This window comes from Podarcis gaigeae, assembly GCF_964106915.1.
Source record: "Podarcis gaigeae genome assembly, chromosome: 1".
In the NCBI taxonomy this organism is placed as follows: Eukaryota; Metazoa; Chordata; class Lepidosauria; order Squamata; family Lacertidae; genus Podarcis; species Podarcis gaigeae.
Window position 1 is genome coordinate 28,733,313 of NC_139678.1, and position 24,335 is coordinate 28,757,647.

General features: G+C 43.1%; 1 protein-coding gene and 1 long non-coding RNA gene across 29 annotated transcripts in view; both read right to left on the bottom strand.

Annotated features, from left to right (window-relative positions):
* NRXN3 (neurexin 3) overlaps positions 1-24,335 on the bottom strand; it is a 1,202,656-nt gene that overhangs the window by 678,713 nt on the left and 499,608 nt on the right. For all 27 annotated transcript variants that reach the window (XM_083730619.1, XM_083730616.1, XM_083730611.1 and 24 more), the window contains one exon: positions 1,320-1,439. In XM_083730619.1, coding sequence (XP_083586745.1) covers positions 1,320-1,439 — 120 coding nt within the window. The remainder of the gene's footprint in view (positions 1-1,319; positions 1,440-24,335) is intronic.
* LOC310845065 overlaps positions 17,074-24,335 on the bottom strand; it is a 55,789-nt gene continuing 48,527 nt past the window's right edge. For both annotated transcript variants that reach the window (XR_014564441.1, XR_014564442.1), the window contains one exon: positions 17,074-17,132. This is a non-coding gene — a long non-coding RNA (uncharacterized lncRNA). The remainder of the gene's footprint in view (positions 17,133-24,335) is intronic.

The following is a 24,335-nucleotide window of genomic DNA, read 5'->3' on the forward strand; positions in this document are numbered from 1 at the left end:
TTTTGACACATGCATATCTGTTTATTTATCAATATGCAGATGCCCTCCATGGCTATGTCATGTAGATGTTTATTTATATCCTCACTTGCATGAATAATAACTTACATATTTCAACATGTAAGATTAATTTAAAGTGGTTTAGGATTTCACATTTGCATTCATAAAGCTAACAATTATGGACTCTAAATTCCATGCACACATTTCCCCCCCAGCAAGCATGGCTGTGCAAGGCAGTGTGTGCCATCAAGCGGCTGTGCCTCAGCACTGCACCCTACTTAGCACTGATACTTTTCCAACATAGAGGTAGAAGACTGCAGTCCTAAACATGTGCACAGGATTGTCTTATGTAAAGCCAGTAATTTACGTTTCTACCAGATTTTCCTGCAAAAATTCAATACTTTGAAATGATAGGATGGCTATTTACATTCCATATTTCTCTCTCCTGCTCCATTTCACTCTATTTAAATTCTCTTCTTCACAAATTTTAAGCCTGCCACTAGGATAATAAAATGCACACTTACAAACTTGGATTTGGGCCGCTTTATGTTTCAAATCTTTTCTACATGACACGAAAACATCCTATGGGGCACAATCCAATAGTTATGGAATTCTGAGCCTCCTTCCTGACTTCAGAACAGTTACAAAAGATAATAGGGCATGTCTGGGATGTCAGAACTACAAATGAATTAAGAGCTGCAGTAGTAGGAAACCACCACTGGCTGCATTGTAACCCCTCTGATGGGCGGCGTGCTCTGGTCCATGGGGTCACGAAGAGTCGGACACGACTAAACGACTAAACAACAACAACATTATTATTATTATTGTTATTATTAGTATTTATTTATTTTTATTATTATTATTATCATTCCTATCAAGGAAGTATGACAAACATAAGCACAGAAGCAGGTACCCTCTCCTGTTCCCCTGTTCCCACCACTGTTGTTAAATGGGATTAGTCTGAGTCTTTGCCCTTGATTCAGATGTTTACCGAGGCTGATTACCTTGTTCACCATGGTGGAGAAGTGAGCATCTCTGTCACCAAGCTAATAAAGTGTATGTGATTCAGATGTTCCACGTGCCTCTTTTCATGGAAGCTACTTATATAATTTGGGGTTTCTATGCTTCACATTACACTGTGAGCATAGTGATAGGGACAATGGCATCCACCTGGGAACAGGATTACTGGCTTTGTCCTAATTATTGGGGAAACAGGTAGTATTAAGGGTAAGGCATGGCCAAAGGTGCGAAGTGACAGAACTGTTATGTAACTTAGGTCTTCTCAATCAAAACGAGAAACCCATGATGAATCACCCACTCACCTTCGGCAACATCATCATCCACGGTCAGCTTGAGACTCTTTCCCCGACGTACCACACGGACTGTGTGCCATTCATTGTCATTGAGCTTCTGCCCAGCATAAAGCGTCTCAGGTCCTTTACCTGGGGACAGTGGCAAGTAGAAGCAAAATTTAAGGCCACATCTGTTGCACAGTAAAAGCCTGCCTAGTTGGAAAAGTCACTGAAATCATCTTGGTGTGATGATGGTGCAAAAGCTAATTTCTTAAAAGGTGGTACAAATTACATTTGCATCCCTTGCCCACTTAAAGCTGAATGGGGATTGTTATTCCCTTCTCTCTAAGATATTCCTTACCTATCTCAGCCCCACATAGTTTTCAGAGGAAGACTAAATGTTCCCTCTTACTTTACATCAGCAAACTTCACTGCAGTGCTAAAGGATCATAAAACCAGTGGATAAGTCAGTAGGAAACTGAAATGACAATGTTTCTGCTTTGAGGGGAGGAGAGAAGGAACCTATTACCCATGGAAAGTAAACAACTCTTCTATTTTTCCCAGTGATCATACACACCAGGCTGAGTTCTGCAAATACATCTCCAGACGAGGTCAAGCATAAATGAGCCCCCAGCAATCCCAACATTACCCTTACACTGAACAGCCTGGCTACAGATATTACCATCTCCATAATAATCAATTCAAACTCCTCCTTTTCCTTTGTTAATTGGGACTTTTTAGGTGCTTTCCTTTCTGTGTAATGAAGTACCAAGCATAGATCCTCGGGTAGACAATGCTCCTGAAGGAAAGCCAGGCTTGCAATTCTTTCTGGCTCTCCATTCTCAAGAAATGCTTATTGCTTGCAAATGGAAGTCCTTGTAGCATGGAGATCAGGGAATCACTTGTGGTTCAAGGAGTGCATCAAACACCCCAGACCACAGATATAAATGAGGCACATAATGCTCAAGTAGCATCAATAGAAGTTAAAAAGCCCAAGCTACAAGTAAGCTAGCAGACGGTGTTGGCTCTAATGGAAAGCTGAATCAGGACTTTGCAGTAAATTGTGTTTTAAAGGTGGCTTCGAGTGAGATGTCATCTCTGTCCAAGAAGTGATCAAGGATAGCAGACTGAGCATAGCTTTACTGGCACACAAACACCAAGAAGTGGCTCTAGATAGATGGTTTCCTGGCACGGTGCCTAGATTAAAATGCTCAAAGTGGAAGACTCCCATTTATAGAAATATATTTGGAATTAATTGTGTCGTTCATGTAGTAAATGCATTAGTCCTGGATCTACTTCAGTGGTTAATTGGGCAAGTTAGGATAAGGGTAAACAGCATCCTGCCATGAATAAAAATCCATCCTGCCATCAGTGAAAAAGGCAGCAGATCTGGCTTGGGCATTTTAAGGGCAAAGAAATTCAAATTTTCTCTTTCATTTTTCATTTGAAAAAGCAGATATTCAGCAAATGTGTTTTGAAAGAAGGCCCCTTGGGACTAAAGGTGTGAGAATTCAAGCCACACAAGGAAGAAAACAAACAAAGCAAAATATTTGAAGTCAGTGGAATCAATTGGGATGAATGCAAGCAGAGTTTAGTTGTCTCTATTATGAAAGGACATACAAGATTTGTAATTGGTTTCAGCATACAGGACTCCTTACATAATTGCAACAACCTGGCAAGTGCATTGGGGGTGCTTCCCTACATGCCATGTAGGGGATAAATAACACCCAGGGCACAGCTGTGGGTGAAAAACAGGCCAAAACGTTTATTGACTATAGTGTGGAAAGCAGGGTTGGCATGGCATTGGGCCAGGATCCACTAGTCCCCTACAATATTCAATCTGAAGCCCATTACATCAGCCCAGCACTCCTGCTGGAGAATCCCATGGGAGCTGACCAGCATATAAGGACCATGGTCTATATTATGCTCCTAGAATCCCGCTGATAACCTGACATCAGGCCCGGCCCACCTCAGCTTGGAGTGGCATCAGGCCCAGCCCACCTCAGCTTGGGCTGAGAACTGGTTTACTTGAGGGTTCCCCTTATGGTTAGATCCTACCCAATGACATTTCTGCCACAAGAGTGGGTGAGCTGTCAAAAGCTCGCTACTGGCCACTCCTATCACTGCAACCAGTCTAGCACTCTGGAGCACAGATCTTCTAGCCACATGACATTGCGTGCCTCTGAGAGGTGAACCCCCTGAAAACAGAAGTTCAAGCGGTTTTGCCGTTATTGATGGGTAGCTAATCCTGAGATTAGCCATGGTTTTCCCAGTAGTGATGTATGGAAGTGAGAGCTGAACCATCAAGAAGGCTGATTGCTGAAGAATTGATGCTTTTGAATTATGGTGCTGGAGGAGACTCTTGAGAGTTCCATGGACTGCATGAAGATCAAACCTATCCATTCTTAAGAAAATCAGCCCTGAGTGCTCACTGGAAGGACAGATCGTGAAGTCGAGGCTCCAATACTTTGGCCACCTCATAAGAAGAGAAGACTCCCTGGAAAAGACCCTGATGTTGGGAAAGATGGAGGGCACAAGGAGAAGGGGACGACAGAGTACGAGGATGTTGGACAGTGTTCTTGAAGCTATGAACATGAGCCTGACCAAACTGCAGGAGGCAGTGGAAGACAGAAGTGCCTGGCATGCTCTGGTCCATGGGGTCATGAAGAGTCGGACACGACTAAACGACTAAACAACAACAACAATCCTGAGACCACCCTATGTTGCCACAAAGCCTATTAATTTGCTGCCCAGGTGCCTATATGAGGTCTCTGCAGCCATGCTAACCACCACAGGGTTGGAAACGTCACTTTCAGGCTGGTGAGAACTAGTGATGGTGGATCTGAACGGCCCTTTTAAAGATCCTGCCGGGCCCCATGAGAGGAGGAAGCCCACTAAGATCCCAGACAGGGCAATCAACTACCGTTTCCCCAGTTATGGCAGCATCCAGGCCACCCCACAATCTGGCTCTCACTTTCATCCTTTAGATGTGATACTTTGGAGACCATGCTCCTTATCAGTATTCCATATAAAATACATTCGTAATGCAGCTGGGGCCAAATTTTTACATTGGTGGCAGCTAGTGAAAAAGGAGAATGATATGGAGATTTTACAACCATTCTTCCGTGTTCAGCCAGCTCTGCTTTTCTGATTAGAAACAAAACTGTGTGACTTCTTTGACTTTGATAAGCAACGGCAGGCTGACATTCAGCAGATAAATAAATAAATAGCACATTGGCACCTAGTTGCACCTTTGCACATGTCCACATGACCCCAGGTTCGTTCTTTCAGCGTGGCAGCAATCCCATGCTTTAGGATCAGGGGTTTTGCTCTCAAAAGATACTGGGGGAAATAAATAAATATGCCGGCTACCGTTGCTTTCTAGAGCATAAATGCATTCACAAACAACAGAAATTCAAAACTAATAGCCCTGGGGTGAGGGAGAAGAGAGAAAGGATTATTCTGCCTTCAAAGGCTTTCGGGCTGTTTGTGGAATATTATTTGCAAAGAGCTGATTTTAAATCATTTTAGATTTATCTGTCACTACTTTCTTCTTTATCACCAGGCTTTGTTGTTCTCTTTTGTTTTAGTGGCTGTTGTTTTTGCTCTCTGGAAGACATCTGCAGTGGGTGGGGGGGGAGAGCTGTTTTTCATCTCTGATCACCTGCTGTAAGTTCCTGCTCAACATCACCTTTCTCAGCATTACATCACAACTGTTTCCACGGAAACAAAGTCTAATAGAAGAAGCAGAAGAAGAGGCTGGAGTAGCCAGCCCAGGTGGACTGTCAAAATGAAATAAAAGTAAGAAACACCTTGGAGCCTTTTCTCCACTCATAGATAGTTGGCATTAAGTAATGAGGGGGGGGGGAATGGTGCGCGTTGCCCTAGAAGGAAGCTGAACTCCTGGAGACACTTTCTATTTTTAAATGTTTTTGATGAGATGGCAGCTGGTCGTTAGGATTCCCCCCCCCCCTTTTTTTCTTTTTGGTTGCTCATTACTTAATTTTTATGAGTGAGTACAAATAAGAGGCAGGAAGATTAGCATATAGCAGAAAGCAGAATAATGAGAATTGTGCTCTAGCCATAGATTAACGACGAAGGTGCTGGAGTGAGGGTTGGAACTGCTACTGTTGTCAGGGGAGCTTTCAGCTTTGGGAACACTATATGTCCTTTGGGGTGGCCTCCAAGATTCCTGCCCTGGAATCTGTCCAGCCAGATAAGGGAAAGGCAGCAGGCCTGTTGGTTGTTCTTAGCAAAGGTAACTATTGATTGTAATCCCACCAAAGCATGTCTCTGGATGCTTCCACATGGCCTGTGTATTCAGCATTCATCCCGATTTATTTTGCAGGGAGCTTAGAGAAGGTTGGCATTTTAATGAGTATTCACTCTGATTTGTTTGCAGTGATTATCAATGACATTGCAATAAAGTAAGTGTTATCCTACTCTTTCCACCGCATTTTCCTGCCACTTTCCTTATCTCAAAAAAGTCCACTCTTGGGGAAATGGGCTTTGTTGCACATCTGAAAATTTGGTGTGTGGGTTTGGTTAACAAAGAGCTACCCTGGAAGCAAGAAGAAGAAGAAGAGCATATATCATAGAGGCAGTGTTCCAAAGGACAGGTGAAAAAGAAAATAAGACCGAAAGGAAGTATAAATTACCCCCAACGATAATGATCTTAGGGGGACATGTTTGTGTGCCAGACCGAAAACTCCCAGTCACACATTGGATGTGCCATTCTATCCATTTGTGTGCCAAGCAATTGAAATGGAAAGAGCTTTTAAAAAAATGGCAAGGTTGAAATCAGTCATCTTACCAACAAGTTTTAAGATTCATTGGCCTCTTTGGTTTGGGGGCAAAGAAAGCATCCTCATGTGGGTCTCCTAACTCTGTGCATGAGTGTCTACATGCACACCCATGTATTCATGTGCAAATATCGCTGTCTATTGTGCCTGCCTACTCTACCATAAATGTTAATGAAGTAGTCTATGGGACTGAATATAAACATCGAAAAGGCAGTTCCTCGAGGAGCATTGAAATGCAAAGAAGAAACAAATAACTCGCAGTACGTTGTCACCAGCCAAACTAACATAAATACATACACATGCACACGCATACAGGGTTTTGCTCATACGCAGGTTCTAGAGATTCCTTACCACCAGAGTTCTTGCAGCCAAAGGAAGAGCACAGAGGGGGCCTCAAATGGCTTTCCTTAGCCTTGCTCTTATTTTCCTTACCTGTGTGCTGTCTTGCTGTCTTTCCTTGGAGGAGTCATTCCCATTTAATATAACTGCTGGTACTTACCATGCTATCCCATTACAGTGAGACTGAAATACTATACCCCAGAAGTGTTGCTGGACTCCCATCAGACCCAACAAGCATCATCAATGGTCACCAATGGGGTGATGGGAGCTGTAGTCCAGAAACTTCTGGTTACATGCAGAAGGCGCAAGGTTCAATCACCAGCATTTCAAGGTATGGCTGGGAGAGAACCCTGCCTGAAATCCTGGAGAGGAGCTGTCAGTCAATGTAGACAATACTGACCTAGATGGCCTGACTCTGCATAAAACATCTTCATTTGTTCCTATGAACATAACTATGCTCCCTGGATGACAGTGGTATTTACAGACATATAGAAAATATTATGGAATCAGTTGTAAGGAGGGAACATTGGACTGTGTCAAATGCCATATCTCTAAGACACTGTTGGTAAGCAACAGAAGCTGAGTTGATTCCCACAGCCTAAGTGGCCAAGATTTCACTTTCTGTTGCGGTGGTAGGTACAGAATCATAGAACGGTAGAGTTGGAAAGGACCACAAGGGTCCTCTAGTTCAACCACCTGCAATGCAGGAATCTTTTTGCCCAACATGGGCCTTAGCCTCAGGCCCTAAGATTAAGCGTCTCATGCTCCACCGATTCCCTCATCTTCAGAATGTATTCAGGTTGCAGCTTTTCAAAATCAATCATTCATTCTCTCATTCAGGTCTTGAATGGTCAGGACCCAAATCTGTACTGCCACCCACAAAACCAGACTGGGGCCTGGTTTGCACATCACACTAAGCCAAACAATAGTTTAGCATGAACACATGAGTTTACAGGCTTCCAGAGAGGAGATTGTGGCTGCTTTGCTCATATAACCAAGGTTTGTTCTTGGTGTATGGCTTGTAGTTAGTTTGGAGAGGGATAATCCATGGGCCTAGGTTTGGCTTCATATAATGCAGCAGCAAAATGACAATGGAGGAGGAGTGAAGCAGCTCCAACCCCCTGCATGCTCATGTGTCCATGCTAAGCCATAGTTTTGCTTAATGTGATGTGCAAGGAGTCTGCTATAAGCAGTGCTGTTTTTCTACAAAAAGAGATGCTGGAACCCGCCATGAACACCTCCCTCGTTCTCTTAGAATGCCAATGGTGCCCACCTGAAAGGTGCCGGAACTGAGTTCCTGTAAGGTTCCCCTGAAAAAAGCGCTGACTATAAGGTAAAAATAAATAAAAATCCACCGAATTGTGGGTAGAACAGTTGTATGAATCTACCCTTATTTTTCCCATAGGTACTGCTTCCACTGTTGCAACTTATTTAATAGTCTCTTTCAATAGCGAAGGGAAGGCACATCAAACATTTTAAGCTGCCAGTCCTTAGGGTACAAAATATGTTTTGTTTCTAGAAATTCAACTGAAAGCTCCCTTAGAGATTTAATAATGAAAAATGGAATGGAAACAATTTCCTAAATTACATCTGTGAACAGTAAAGAGCCTATTTAATTGTATGTTTTATAGGTATGTGACTTTTAACAGTGTCACGTCCACACCATAATACTTGTTATGGTATTAAATGTTCCGAGTTTGTAAAATTTATTTTAAAAATTGCCCAGATGTTAGCTCCAGAGAAGCAGCCCCCTAAGTGTATTCTTGTACAAATCATCAAGTATTAAGAACCATCAAATCAGGCTTGATGGGGGGGGGGGGGAATGTCACGCTCTGATAACAGCTCAAATGGAGGCCAAGAGGTTTGCGGACAGGTGGATGTAATTTCAGAGTCTCGTAGCAACTCCCAGTCTTCTGTAGAGACAATTACTGCCAAGATCACAACATACATTGGATCTAAATTCTACCTGTCCCTTCCCTCCATCTTAAGCCACTGTCAATAACACTTTCTGGCACATGACAAATGACATGACTTAACCCAGGTAGACATTAGTAATTCAGAGGATATCACACCATTGCACACTGTAGGTGACACAAAGCAGATGGCTTTGTTTTATAGAAAGGGCACCCTGTAACGAATAGAGAAAGACAAATGCCAGAAACATTGCTGAATGCATTTCTAAGTACCCAGAAGAAATGAAAGTACCATATGCAAGTGCATTTAAGTGGGTAGTCTCTGAGATTAGCCAAAAGGCTAAGGAAACTAGAGCTATGAAAAAAAATTTTTAAAACTCCTGCAATTTTTTTTACCATATTTTAACAAAATTTTACCATATTTTACCATATTTTTAACAAAAAAGAAGAAGTTGCTTTTGGAAATCATCACAAGGGAAAGAACATTTTGGTGAAATAATCCTGAGTGCAGCATGGAGTATGTGATGCCTACCTTACTTTAGAAGTAGTCCAGGGATGTTTGTGAATGTTCTTTCTTAAATTCTACAAATCATCTCTCCCTTGGTTTGCACACTGCAGCCTTCCCAGGTGCCACACTTCAGTCAAAGCTCAGGGGAAGGCATCACAAGGTAACTCTTCCCAGGAGGCTTTTTCATATCCGGAAGTACAGGCAGCTAGGGAGGCACTAATGTGCTGGAGAAATTTTTAGTGGGGGGAAAAACACACATATACCACCCATGGCCGCCATGCAATGATAAAGTAAGCGCAAAACCTCACACTCAACAAATCTCTAAATAAATTCTTGAGTGCACTAAGATTGATGCTGGGGAAAAATTCAAGACTGTTTTGCAGGGTACGAAAACTTTTGAGAAATTCAAGGATCGATTTCTGGAGAGCTCTAAGCAAAACATTAGAAGAGTAGCACAAGGAAGCACAACAAAAGATAACTGCCAAGCAGAACTACTGCTTCATCACCTAGGCCATGGGCAGTCAAACTAAGGCCTGGTGGCCAGATCCAGCCCAACTGCCTTCTCAATCCGGCCCACGGACGGTCCAGGATTCAGCGTGTTTTAACATGAGTAGAATGTCTTCTTTTATTTAAAATGCATCTCTGGGTTATTTGTGGGCATAGGAATCCATTCATTTCCCCCAAAAAATATAGTCCGGCCCCCCACAAGGTCTGAGGGATACGGACCAGCCCCCTGCAGAAAAAGTTTGCTGACCCCCTGACCTAGGCCATCAATTAGCCCTGACAGCTAGAACCACCAGCCACTCATGACATGTTATTATTTATTGCTACTGCTCTCTTGCTGCTATTTTATTGTTTCAAACCTTGCTGCTGACTTTTATGCTGCTTTCACACACACACACACACACCTACCTTACACCTGACATCAGTACACACCGGCCCCACCCCAATATCCCCATGAATACAAATTATGGCATCCTCTACTCTCAACCAGTTCTCTTATTAAGTGGGAAGGTCTTAACTTGGTGAATGTGCTTAGAAGCTTGTTCACAATCAACAAAGGTTTTCTGATCACACAGAAGCTTCAATATGGGAATGTTGGCATGGGGCATCCTGCTCACATTTTCAATCCATTATTCAGGCATAAAGACAGGACATGACTATGGACTGATCCCTTAGAGCTGTCTGCACAGAGTGGCTGCTGAAGCTGTGCTGCTTCCAGCAAGTTGATACCCTGTTCCTTTTTACTGCCCTATGGCCTGTTTGTGCCTTGATGCCTGAAACTCAGTTTTGTTCTTAATACACCATGTGCTTTGCAACATTATGCATTAACTATTGTGTGGTTGAAGATGACTCCTGATCCAAGTCCATGTTGCTAAACTGGGGAAACTTAAGATGTTTCCTAAGCTTGGAAAAGGACCACAACCCTCCTAACAAAATGGCAAATAAAGGCACTGGCAGCATTTTGTGCCAGAAAGCAGTTCTTTGGTAAACAGAACGGTAACACGGCTAGGCGAGGGTGGTGGAGGAAAACAATACGATTCATTCGCCATTTCCTGTCTTTAATCTTAGGAAATATCCCCAAGGGCTCAATCTCTCTTAAACAGTGATACATCATGACATATTTTACACTGCCAGCTACAGCCTTGCATAGTGGATAATATGCAGTGCCTGCCAGTATTGCCTTAGTGGATGTGTTTACAAAAGTGATTTCCCTAGGGAGTCAAGCGTAGAGGGGGGAAACTCGGTCTGTTCTATCTTATTACATATCAGTTGACACTGTCTATTGCGGGCTCTGGATCCTATAATGTAATATGGGAGCAAAGGCCTAGCTCAAGCCGCAAGAAAGCACACACCATGGTGTTTATGTAACATCATTCAAGTAAGATTCTTCACAGAACTTGACAAGAGCAGGTGGAATTATTGCAAGCCCCAGATCACAGAAGCAGTGGGGAGAAATGCCAAAAGTTAAAACAGTATAGTTTAGAATGAGCGTTTGGCACAGCAAAAAATAGATCCATTGCCTGTGTGTGTGTGTGTGTGTGTGTGCGCGCGCGCGCATGTGTGCGCATATGTGTGCATGCATGCATGTTCTAAGGATCATAGTGTTGCCTAAATGAATCTCAGTCCATTCACATTCTTTGGAATAGCTTTACATCTACTGTTATTGTACTTTAGCCATAGACCCATAACATTATACACACACACACATCCCTAAGTCATTGAGCATGTTTTTAGGAGAGCTATAAAGTGCCAGGAACATTAATTGTGCTCTAATTTATTATCCCATCTCCTGCTGCTGCTCCTGGCTACTGCTTTGTTAATTTCCCTTCCTATCCCTTCTTTAATAAGCTTTCCCTATTAATGTGTTAAGAGGGAGTTAAAAAAAAAAAAATATTCTCTTTACTGCATCCTGGTGCCTGACTGCTATGCCAAGGAGGAGCTTCCCATATATTTGATTAATATTTTACAAATAAAAGCCACAGCTGCCAATAATAGGAGCATAGCTTCTGCCAAGATGTTACCTAAGCACAGAGATCAAATATCCTTGCAATAGTAACACAAGGAGACATTGCATATGGTATAAAAACCAGAGGTTCCAGCCATGCATATTCACGGATCTTAAAACTATTTCCCATGTTGCAAATCAGAGGGTTCCCAGGACAATCCCGATATCCATCACATAGATTTGGTTGGGTGGCATTTCCCCATTGGTGCTGTAAGGTGTGGTGAGGCCCACCAGGCCTTCTCATTTGGCCTGCCAAGCCGTCTTGGCCAAACCAAGCCCACCTGTTGTCAGATGTGGGGCAGGTAAAGAACCATCTAATTTAGGGAGGCTTGCTTAGCTCTGTGTGCAAAATTCTGAAAGCCCCAACAACCAACTGATTGTGACATCAGTCCATTATGCTGTCAGGTTACTGAGTGGTGAGCTTCAGAAATGGTGCTTCATCAGGCAACTTCACACCATTTCCCAGATTGGGAAAGCAGTAGAGGTGGGAGAGAGGGAGATGGATTGATGGACTCCAAGGACCCGCCTTTCACTATCAAGTGATTTGGGAAGAAAATGAAAATTATTGACATAGCTTAGCAGGAAAGAACAGCACGCTTCTATCCCATTGGCTGAATCATATCTGGTGAATGAAATTTACGGCCCATCCAAAATTCTATTTGTCCCATGATTTCTCGTCAGTGGTCTGAGAGGTGGTTGTGGTTGTTGTTGTTTTGTCCCACTGCTTTCCCCTGGAAAACCCAGAGTTTATTGTTGAATCAGAAGAAACGTCAATCTGCAGAAAACCTGACCGACATTTGTTCCAAATCAGCAGTCAGCCACAGGTTTCCTGGAAAAAGTTTTGGGACAAAAGGCAAAAATAAATAAATAAATCCTCTCAGACTCCTGACTAGGAATCATGGAACAGACAGAAGTGTGGATGGGCTCTTAGTGTAGTAGATGGGGGGGCCCTGTAGTTATTCTACCACACTTCCAACTTGTGGGCCACCATGCCATCATAAACTTCCCCTGTGTGGAGTAGAGCAAGTGCAGCTCCACTGTGAGCAGTGGCGTAGCGTGGGGGGTGCAGGGGGGCCCGGCCGCACCGGGCGCAACATCTGGGGTTTAGGGTTAGGGGGCGCAAATCCATGGGTTAGGGGGCACAAATTACTTGCCTTGCCCCGGGTGCTGACAACCCACGCTACGCCACTGACTGTGAGCACATCATGGTATAATGAATTAACTAGTCCCCTGTATATTCCATGTGTGTGGTTCTTCACACATTCTGCTAAATGTTTTGTGTAAGGGACAGATCTGGCGAAGGCCACTCTCCCTGATCTCATTCTCTGCTACATGGAATGGGGCTCTTCCCTGTCTAAAAGGCAGGAGAGAAGGTTGGGAGTGTGGCATGTTAGGTAAGGGTTGGACTATGAGTTTGTGGTTTGTTTTCTGCAAGTATTTAGTACGTTAACAGTGTGATTCTATGCATGTTGACTCAGAAATAAGCTGCACCGAGTCCAATAGGTTTACTCCCAGGTATGTGCGCAACCTAAATTTTTGTTTTAATAGCAACCAGTCACACACCTATAATAATATAGTTGAAGGAAGAAAGAAGCACAGAATAATAGATAATCTGCTAAGGGCACGGAGCACGAAAGGTCCTACCCCTCTCTTTGAGAAGGAGAACTCTGGCATTTTGATTCGTGGCTCTGAAAATACTGCCTTGTTTTCTCTAAAGAGAACATATTGACTGGAAGCAGGCTGAGCATGGAGTTCTGAGAAATTAGAAATGTATTTCCAGGAGGAGGGAGCTTTCAGCTTTTTAATAACTTTAGCTCTGCTGTGAGCTCATCAAGACATTAGCTTCCCACATTCCGAGTTAGGCGCTGCAGTTCTCAGGCAAGAGCACAAAAGTGCTCAAGGGGAAAACAGGCACCAGGGGAGTCCTTTATTCAGGATGGCTAAGTTGCCTGCTCCAGGATATGGTCATTTCCATGACAGCTGCACACATACAGCTGTTGGTGCCAACTCTTAGAGCAATTTTTGGACCAGCAGGAGGTTGAGGATCTGTTTATTTGCTAATGGGCTGGTCAGATTATTGCTTTGTTTATTATTTTAGTACTGTTATTGTTGTTTGCTAGAATTATGCATTTGGTATGTTTCCCCCAATGGATGTTTGTTATATGAACTATTAATCCAGGGGATGCCTGGAAAGCTCAGTCAGTTGCAGCATGGTGCTGATAATGTCAAGGTTGCAGGTTCAATCCCTGTGTGGGACAACTGCATACAGTGGTACCTTGGGTTACATACGCTCCAGGTTACAGACTCCGCTAACCCAGAAATAGTACCTCGGGTTAAGAACTTTGCTTCAGGATGAGAGCAGAACTTGTGTCTCCGGCAGCGCGGCAGCAGCAGGAGGCCCCATTAGCTAAAGTGGTGCTTCAGGTTAAGAACAGTTTCAGGTTAAGAACAGACCTCCAGAACGAATTAAATACTAAACCCCAGCTACCACTGTATTCCTGTATTGCAGGGGTTGGACTAGATGATCCTCAGGGTCCCTTCAAACTCTACAATTCTATGATTATATTATTTTCCCCTATGCTATTATGTATGGTATTTTTTATTTTAGTTTTGCTTTTTGCTGAATGTTGGGTGACAAGCAACTAATTAATGAGTGAGTGAGTGAGTGAGTGAGTGAGTGAATTTTCCCTTTGCATGGCCTTAACAGGTAAGGACCAAGTCAAACTGAAGCTTCAGGAATGTTGTGAAATGAACATGACGAAAGTTCTTACAACAGAACTGGCAGCCCTTTATGAAGTCATAAAGTGACTCATTGCATCAGGGCTGGGCAGCTGCCGTCTACTCAACATCCCTGAAGCTTTTCATCAGGGAGTAGCCATTTCACAGAAATCCTGGCAGGTTGTAGCCCTAAGTTTTAATTTATATATTTTTTAACTGTTGCTATATCTGTATTGTCCCTGTTATACCTAATTGCAAATTCAAATGTATCCCTATCATATTTTATGACTTCCTTGATATTATATGTGAGCTGGAACTGGTCTGTGACTGAAATAATAAATTCATTCATTCAGGTTGTAGCCTTCCAGCTTGTAGGATTTCCTTTAAAGTTGCAACTGTTTGTCCATTTTTGTATTCTGCTTTGTTCATAAGATGTTTGGTTTTGGTTATAGTGATTGTTCTGACCACAAGGTTCAGGCCAGGGATCTGGTTGCTAAAGGAAAATGAAACCAAGGGTCTTAGGGGAGAAAAAGAAAAAGCTTAACAAGTTGGGGGTGAAGGAGGAAAATGCAACAGAACACTGTACTAGCCTTTGGACTGGGGAGGGGGGACTGGAAGCAAAAATGTGTATATGGGTAAAGCTGGTAGTTAGAGAAAGATTAGTTGAATACTTCATAAGTGGTAGTGTTTGGGAGCACAGATGGCACACCACAGAAGAAAAAAGCCAGGAGAAAGTTGCAAATAGACCTGAAAGTTAAATGGAGAAATGAAAATTGGTAAGTAATTGGCTTGGTTAGGGAAGCAATCTAGGCTTATCTGGATGTTTTCCCTCTTGTTATTTTTATTAGCTCTTCAAACTGTTTTTAAAACAAATCTTTTTTTAAAAGAGCATTTTCAAAACCCATTATCTTGTTGCTCTACAAGAAGCTTAAGTAAAGATTGAGTTCATTCATTTGACTTTAAATGTACCTGTTTAATGGAGGGAGAAAGGAGGATTTTATGTATGTATGTATGTATGTATGTATGTATGCATGCATGCATGCATTATTTATTTTTTATTCATTCATTTATTTTCCAAGTTTCTCCCAGTACAGGAACCAAGGCAGCTCACAGCCCAGGCAGGCTTATATAGGAATATACACCCTTTCTCAGAAGTGAGAGCTGGGCCATAAAGAAGGCTGATCACCAAAGAATTGATGCTTTTGAATTATGGTGCTGGAGGAGACTCTTGAGAGTCCCATGGATTGCAAGAAAATCAAACCTATCTATTCTTAAGGAAATCAGCCCTGAGTGCTCACTGGAAGGACAGATCCTGAAGCTGAGGCTCCAATACTTTGGCCACCTCATGAGAAAAGAAGACTCCCTGGAAAAGACCCTGATGTTGGGAAAGAAGGAGGGCACAAGGAGAAGGGGACGACAGAGGATGTGATGGTTGGACAGTGTTCTCGAAGCTACCAGTATGAGTTTGACCAAACTGTGGGAGGCAGTGGAAGACAGGAGTGCCTGGTGTGCTCTGGTCCATGGGGTCAAGAAGAGTCGGACATGACTAAATAACCAAACAACAACAACAGCCTTTAAGATAGCCTGGACCCAAGCCATATTGGGTTTTGAAGGATATAACTAGCCTTTGAAATGGACCAGTAGCCAATGAAGCTGTTTTAGCAGGGGGTTTCTGTTCTTCATGTAACCTGCTCTAGTTAGCATTCTGGCTGCAACATTTTGGACCTATTTAAGTTTCTGAACTTTCCAAAGGCAGCCCGACACAGAGTGTTTGGCAGTGATCCAAATATGATGTAGCTAAGTCACATTTCACTGTGTCCAGATTGGACATCCCCAGGAATGGGCTCGGCTGGCACACCAGTTTTAAACGTGCAAACACATTCCTAGCCAAAGCTGAAACCTGGGCATTTAGGCTCAGGGATGAATCCACACCCATACTGTGAACCTGAATCTCCAGTGAGCGTATAACTCCATCCAGCACATGTTGAATCCCTATCCTTTGATTGACCTTTTTACTGACCAGGAGCACGTCCCCTGTCTTGTCTGGTTTACACTTCTATTTGTTCACTTTCATCCAGTCCATTACTGACACCAGCCTCTGGTTTAGCACCAAAACAGCTCCCTCAGATTTAGATGGAAAGGGGGAAAAACTAGAGTTTGGTGTCATCCATATACTGGTGGCAGCAAAGCCCAAAACTCCAGACAACCTCTCCCAACAGTTTCATATAAATGTTAGCTACCATGGGGAACAGGACAGAACCCCGAGGGACACCATATAGACCAAAGGCCAGGGCATCCAATAGGAGTTCCCCAGGACCATATTAAAAACCTAACTGGAGAACAACTATTGCAGGAGAATGCCCTGCTTCAGAATAGCAGCATGCTTTAAGAAAGCTGACAGACCAGTATACCGAATTGGATCACTGCAAACTTCAGTGACGTCATCATTCCTTGGCCCTCTTGCCTACTTGCTGCCAGAAAACACTCTTAGTCACTGAGACATGTCATTCAAAGTACCCACAACTCAAGCATACTTGAGTCACAGAAACACCTGAGAGCATGGTGTGAAATGACAGCTCCTCAGCCACCCACTTAATACTACCATCACCGCCACTAATGTCTTGGCACTGCATTCCTGACTAACATTCCCAGGCTTGCCTCCCTCCTCCCAGATCAGCCTCTATCCTTAACTCTTCCCTCTCTGAAAGCCCTGCCATGGGGCTTTTGTATTAACTGTCGAGAGCCCTTAGAGCAGATTCCCTGGCCTCATTAGTCAGCCCAGGGGTAGCAGAGGATGCTGACAAATCTGTAGAGTCCACAGTGACATTCCGAGGGACCGATGTAGGTTTAGAGACTGTCAAGGGAAAAAAAGTAACCCAAGGCAACTTCTGTGGACTCATTTGAAATTCAAATTTATACATTGCGCTGCAAGATTCATTTCAGTGAAGAAGTGGTTTCAGGCTATAATGACCTGGATTTTTTATTACAAATGTGTTGGCAGGGTGGCAGGAGAGGCTGGCATCAAGAGAGTATGTTCATGCAAACAGGAAGCAACTGTTCCATCATAACGAATAAGAAAGAGCACACAGGAAATGTTAAAATCCTTCACTTTTACCTAACTTTAACTTCATTATTTTCCTGTGCCAAACAACAGAATTAGGCTCACATAAGGAATTGCTGTCCCAGAATAAGGAACTCGGAGCTCCTGAGTTGGGTTAAAACACAAGGTACGAATGCAATTTCCTACGCTCCTCCCATAGAGGCCTTCCCTGGCAACCTGAGGTTTCCCTCTCCATGCTGAAATTAGAATTGAAATAATTATGCTATTGTAGCCTGAATAATAGGTTGCAGTGTGTGCTTGGCTGTTGTGTATGTATTTGGTGCCTGCAACAGTTTCTACACATTGAAATGTGCACACGGGCCTGAAAAAGCTGGCAAATTCTGAGTTAAAACCTCACTGCCTCACGATTATGCTTCTATTCTTTTCACTTCTCTGCCACTCTTCAGGCAATTACTGGGCATGCGGTAGCCAAAGTGGAAATTCCCTGCGCAACGGCTCATGACCTATGGCCAGCTGGCCACATCCATACAATTGCCACATCCCACCTTCACCTGTTTGAGAATTCCCTGAAAGTCAAACAGCAGAAGCATGTTGACCAGCAGGCTAGAGAGAGCATAGATTTCCCAAGGGCCTCTCCCAGCCCACTCCTGGCAAGGGAACAGCCCCTGGACCAGCCTGACTTTTTCCTGAGTCATCCAAATGCTTTCCATAAAACAGGACATCCTCTAAAAGGTTGCTTGACAGATACCTGTCCAGTCTCTCTAAAAATCTATGGAAAAGTGAACATATGAAGCAATTTATTCTACTTTTCACATCCAAGACACAATCTAGGTTCTCATTCAATATTTCTGCCTGGCTGGAATGTGTCCATGCATGCAATAATGCCTCTTGCTTACATGGAAGGAAGATGGAGGGATGTGCGTATGCGTAAACCCCTGAGTTTTGCTTTGATGGGATACAGCCTACTGTACAAAGGTAAGAATCACATTGGTTGTTCTGCCCACCAAAGGTGGGGGGGCTTCTGAAGAGCTGTTTCTAGTTTGCAAAAGCCTCAGAAGCAGGACCCGAGTGCAACAAGACTCTCCCCACTTGTGATTCCCAGTGCTGGATGTGCACCACAGCCATCATGGTTACTCTTCACTGATTGCCTTATAAACCCCATTAACTTGTCCAAACTCCTTTCAAAGCCATCTGAGTTACACTGTTCCATAGGATTCCAGAGTCAATTCCATGTCATGGGTGAAGAAGAAGTAGAATCATGATAGAGTAGCAACTGTCTCCTGAAAATCTCAGAAGGACTATAGCAGGCACAGGCAAACCCAGCCCTCCAGATGTTTTGGGACTACAACTCTCATCATCCCTAGCTAACAGGACCACTGGTCAGGGATGATTGGAATTGTAGTCTCAAAATATCTGGAGGGCCGAGTTTGCATATGCCTGGACTATAGAGAGGGGAAATCCAGAGGACCAGGAAAAGCAATCAGGACTAAGGAATACGAGTACAGAATTTGGATGGATAACATTTGTCCATGCTGGGAACTGCACTTTTTATGTGGGGTCTATGACCCCTTTAAGAGGGATGGAAGCATCATTCAAATCAGGATTTTAGAAAATCAACATTTAGGTTCCTAGCTTCAATCCTTTACAAGGCTGCAGTAATCCTCATCGTTAAACCTCTCATCAGCTCAGAAGCCCCATTCACTGGATGCCAATTCCATTCTTCCTATGAAACAAAGTATAGATTTCTCTGGGAAAACCAAATTCATTTACCTTCCCATCAGCTAGAATGATCAGAATTGACAGATACTTCTGCCAAAGCAAATGTGAGCAGTGAGAGTGGAATGGCAAATTATCTGGATGTTCATTTCCTATCTAAACATGTGGTGGCTTGAACCAAATAGTATCAAGTGCAACACACCTAACATCTCTCCCATCCTAACCCAAGCAGAAATGAAGAAGGAAACAACTAGGAAAGACATTCAAACTTAATTAGGCACCAGTTGATAAAGACCACTTTTAATGCCTCAGTAGTCTGAAAGCTCATTGTGCATGTGTTTCTGTGGATAAGTCAGCAGGTTTGGTGTAAATTAAGCATTTAGAGCTGCTGTCTGCCCCCATCCTTTCTACAGTTAAGATCAAACCATTGCTTTCACACCTCAAAGTCTATCAAGACCAGGTTCTCAAGGGCTTGTATTGGCACTGAACAGTTTGGTGAATGCCACCAAAGAAACCAGATCTTTACAGTTACAGATAGGTAGCCGTGTTGGTCTGCCATAGTCAAAACAAAAAAAATTCCTTCCAGTAGCACCTTAAAGACCAACTAAGTTAGTTCTTGGTATGAGCTTTCGTGTGCATGCACACTTCTTCAGATACACAGAAGTGTATCAGATACACAGTAGTGTATCTGAAGAAGTGTGCATGCACACGAAAGCTCATACCAAGAACTAACTTAGTTGGTCTTTCAGATCTTTACACTAACACTTCTGGGAGAGGAACTGGATACTCAGGCTTCCACACACCCTAAAATATAAAACATTGTAAAATTATACTCTTCGCGAAAGAAAAATCTTGGAAGAGCAAAACAAACAGGAACAGCTTTAAGTAAGATGCTCTCTTCTAAATGGTAACTGCTTACTTGCATTTGGATAAGTGCAACATTCATTTATTTAAATTTCTATCCTGCCCATCCTCCCCAAAGAGCCATGGATGCCAAACAACAAGTGATAAAGCAATAAAAACAAGTTTTAAAACATTTCCAGTACAGCCTAGGAAAGATCTCAACTTAAGAAGCCTGTTGGAACATGTTTGCGAATAGAGAGAGCAGTCATTTTTGAGGCCATGACCATATAGTGCCACTGCACACAAGAGAATAGCTAGCAACCACCAGTCATTGGCTTTAGCTCAAGGAAGGGCTGTAGTTCAGTTGTAAAGCTCCAGCCTTGCACGCAGAAGTTCTTTGGGGCAATCCCTGGCATCTCCAGGTAATGCTGGGAGAGAATCCCATCTGAAGTCCTAGCAAGCCTTTGAAAGTCAGTGTAGATAATATTGAGCTTGATGGACCAATGGTCTGACTCTGTGTAAGGCTGCTTCCTATGCTCCTAATGGTACACAAAGTGTGTGTGGGAGAAGGGCTGCAGCAGGGTGAAGAGCAAGGGGAAATCTCATCATATCATCATATGAGTGGAAGTGCATCTGCATGACACTGTTGAGTTCCATTGGAAAATCCCCCGTTTGCTGTCAGATGTATGAGAGCATCCAATGGAATTCAATGGGTATTTCAACTATATTGTTTAGGGGGTCCAATATTAATCATTTAATTTCATATCAATTTAATACATTTTCAGGGTTCATAGTAACAATACTCCTATGAAGAAAAAACCCAACAAGAATATTAATGAGTGTCTGGAGTGCTCTGGTCCATGGGGTCACGAAGAGTCGGACACGACTAAACAACTAAACAACAACAACATGGGGCCTTTAGCTGCCATTCATACCTATTCTCCATTTGTTGAACCAAGTTTTAATCCTGAAGATATCTCCCTATTTTGACTGGAGAACGGTTTTGTTGTCTACTGTATTGTCTGGATAATTTCAGTGATTTGTATACCGTGAAACTTGCTTGCTACCATACAGTGACTTGACCACATAATATATTCACTAAGTGGGTCCTATGACTTTGTATGTTAGCTGCTGAATGCATATTCAGGAACTTGCTGAAGCCAAGCAAGACTAGGTCTAGTCAATGTCCAGATGGGGGAACAGGGGTGGCATGCAATGCTGTGCTATGGCGAACGTCCCAGCAGCACAAATATTGCAGACTGCCAGATGGAACAATCCCCCCTCTCCACCGACTATGAGCTGTTCTAGGGGTTCTCCTGGAAGGGGGGCAGGGGAGGAGAAGACAGAAAGCCCATTGAGCAAGCAGGTGCCTTCATGCAGGACATGTGCTGATGGGACTTGTCAAGAGAATCCCACCCCATATGTGTGCCGCCTTGAGTTCCATAATGGGAAAAAGAAAGAAAATAAAAGCTCAGGAAACAGGTCATGCAAGAGACTCTGAGGAGCTGCTGCTAGCATAGCTAACAGAAAGCTAAACGGACAGTCTGACCCTGGTATAAAACATCTATCTATGGTCCTACAAATGACTGTAATCAAGGGATGGAAACCCTTGACATGGCCTTATAAACTAATATAAATATATGAAGCTGCCTTATGTTGAAGCAGTCCATTGGCCCATCAAGCCAGTACTGCCTACTAAAAAATGGCTCTCCAGACATTCAGGCAGAGGTCTTTTACTTGAGATCTTTTAACTGGAGATTGTGAAGTGAACTTTGGATTCTCTGCATGCAAAGCTGGTACTCGACCACTGATAGTGGCTCCTCCTCTCCAGGATACATTCCAGCTTAGTTTATCACACTCTCCTTCCCTAAACCTTCTTCAATGGAAACTATGCAAATAAATCTCCTGTGCCCAATCACATATTGCCGCTATGCACAATTGAGCAGCTGCTGCACCTTTGGCCACGAATGAGGTGGTGCCTTTCCTTTCTACTGCTCACAGGAGCACAGTGAGAATTAATTCACTCAGCACTTAAAGCAATAAAGAGCATATAAATATTAGTGTTTATACATCCTTCGTGGGGTCTCAGATTCTGCTGACAAGCCAGCTGTGGTAATGAACGCTCCCCAATGTGCTATTATATTTAGATCAACATTTATTTTGGGAAATGTGCACGTAAAAAGCCTTCTCTGAATGCCTGAAGGTGCTAAAGGCAACATTTATGGCCTTTGTCATTAGAAAATCCCAAGTGGCAGGGGAAAAAATAGGGGGAAATAATACCATGCTAAATTCATGGGGTGTCATTCAACTAACCACTACTGAGAGGAGAAATTAATGAACATGACTAAGTTAGGCCAGAAAATTTCAGTGCGTCTATTCTGAATAAAACTTAGTTCAATACTGCCTATTGATTGTTGTGGTCTACAGAATCAAGCTATAAAATTGCTTGTTGGTTAAGGACTAACTTTGCTTAAATGCACTGTTTTCCACAGCCCTTTCAAGTGCAGTATGGGTAACATTTGGGAGAGATCAGGACCTAGACAATCACAGAAGATGACTCCAATCTAGTACTGCAGGAGTGGCAATGCAGCCCCCTCCAGTTGTTCGACTAAAACTGCCTGGCCCCTGGCCTTTCTGGCTGCAGCCTGGAGTCTAGCATCCAGGGTAGCATATTAGCAACTCCTGCTGCACTGCATCTATCTGTTAGTTGAGCTGTGAATTTGTATAATTTCCTAAGACAGTGGTTATTAAATTTATTATAACCAAACCTCTAAAAAATAACTGTCCAATTTTTTTGGAAACAGACTTTATTGACTGTTTATTCTCACCTTGAGGAAATTCAGCAAAGTGGCCTCTGTCTGTGCCTTTTGGGGTGCTGTTAGGGTTCCTGCTTAAATATTTTATTATTGTTGTTGAAGGAAGCAGTGGCCCTGGTGTCTGCTCCTTCATATTCTCTTTGCATGTTGCTTCTTTCATCTACCATTATTATTATTATTATTATTATTATTATTATTATTATTATTATTATTATTTGTATACTGCCCTTCATCCGAAGAGCACACATAACATCAAAATACAAAATTAGAATACGAAATACTAAAAAACCCCACAAAAAACCTCAATAACCTCCCTCCCACAATTTATTTATTTTTTTAGCCATAGAATGTTTAATCAGCCAAAGGCCTGGTTATAGAGAAACGTTTTTGTCTGGCACCAAAAGATATGTAATGAAGGCACCAGGCAAGCCTCCTTGGGGATAGCTCTCAAATTATGGGTGGCAGAAAAGCCCTGTTCTCATGTTGTCACCTTTAGGACTTCTCATGGAGGGGGCACGTAGATGATGATTGCAGGGTTCAGATTAGTTTATATGGAGAGAGGTGGTCAAAACCAGCATGTTGAATTGGGCCTGGAAACTAAGTGGTAGTCAATACAGTCAGGCAAAGATCAGTGTAATATGCTCAAACCATCTTGCCCTAGCGGGCAACCTTGCTGCTGAATTCTGCATCAGCTAAAGTTTCCAAACCATCTTCAAGGGCATTCCCATTGCAGTAATCTAACCTAGAGGTTACCAGAGCATGTCATATCAGTCGGGAAATCCCCAAGGGCTGTTTGCAAAACTATTAGATCCATCAGCCTCTAAGGGCGGGGTCATCCCCATAGGTCCCTTGCTTCTGAAGAGGGAGAAAGGTACTGAAATCTTAAATTTCACCAGGAAGTGATTTGACCCTGACAAAGGACTTGCCAGTACCCCCACTTTCAGATCACCTTCTTCTGCCCAGCTGATAAAACAAGGTGTGACCTGCCATGTAAATTAGGTCAATGGCATGTTGGGAAAACCCCAGGGTCCTCATGAAGTCCTGAGCCACCCCAGAGCTAACCATTTCAACATGGATGCTGAAGTCCGCCAACACCAGCAGTCTGGGAGTCCTCAGCACCACCACTGAAACCAGCTGTGTCAGCTCAAGCAGGGAGATGGCTGGGCAGCAAGTCAGGCGGTAAACTAGCAGAATCCCCAATCTGTACCAATTACCCAATGCCAGGAATGGACACTTTGGACCCTTACACATCTAGATAGAGAGCCTGGAGAGAAAGAGATGAAATCTCTATAGACTATGGCAATTCCCCTCCCTGACCAACTCTACAACTAATAAAAAAACAAAAAACCACCCATCTTTCTGCAATCACCTTAGCACATTTTTTCATATGCTGAACATAATGCAGTGGTGTCTCTGAAGAGCCAATGTAATGACAATAATTTCCTGTCATTAACCTCTGAGGCATGCCTGTAGTGCTTCTGAAAGGAGGGCTAGAGAACCCTGAATGAGCTGGAACGTTTAATAAAATGCAGTCTAACAAACAATAATAATGTCTGTCTGTTGCTGGGTAATCAAGCCCTACTACCCATTCTGAAGAAAGATGGACATGATTAAACATGTTGCAATGTACGCCTCGGGCTACAATGCTATACTCGCTCACCTGGAAGTGAGCCCCATTGGACTTACTCCTGAATAGACATGCACAGCACTGCAGTGATAGGGTCCATCCAGACATCCCTTTTATTTTGCATTCATGATTATTTGAGCTCGTGATGTTATTGGGGAGGCTATACACAATCCTACTTTCGAATGATATTTGAG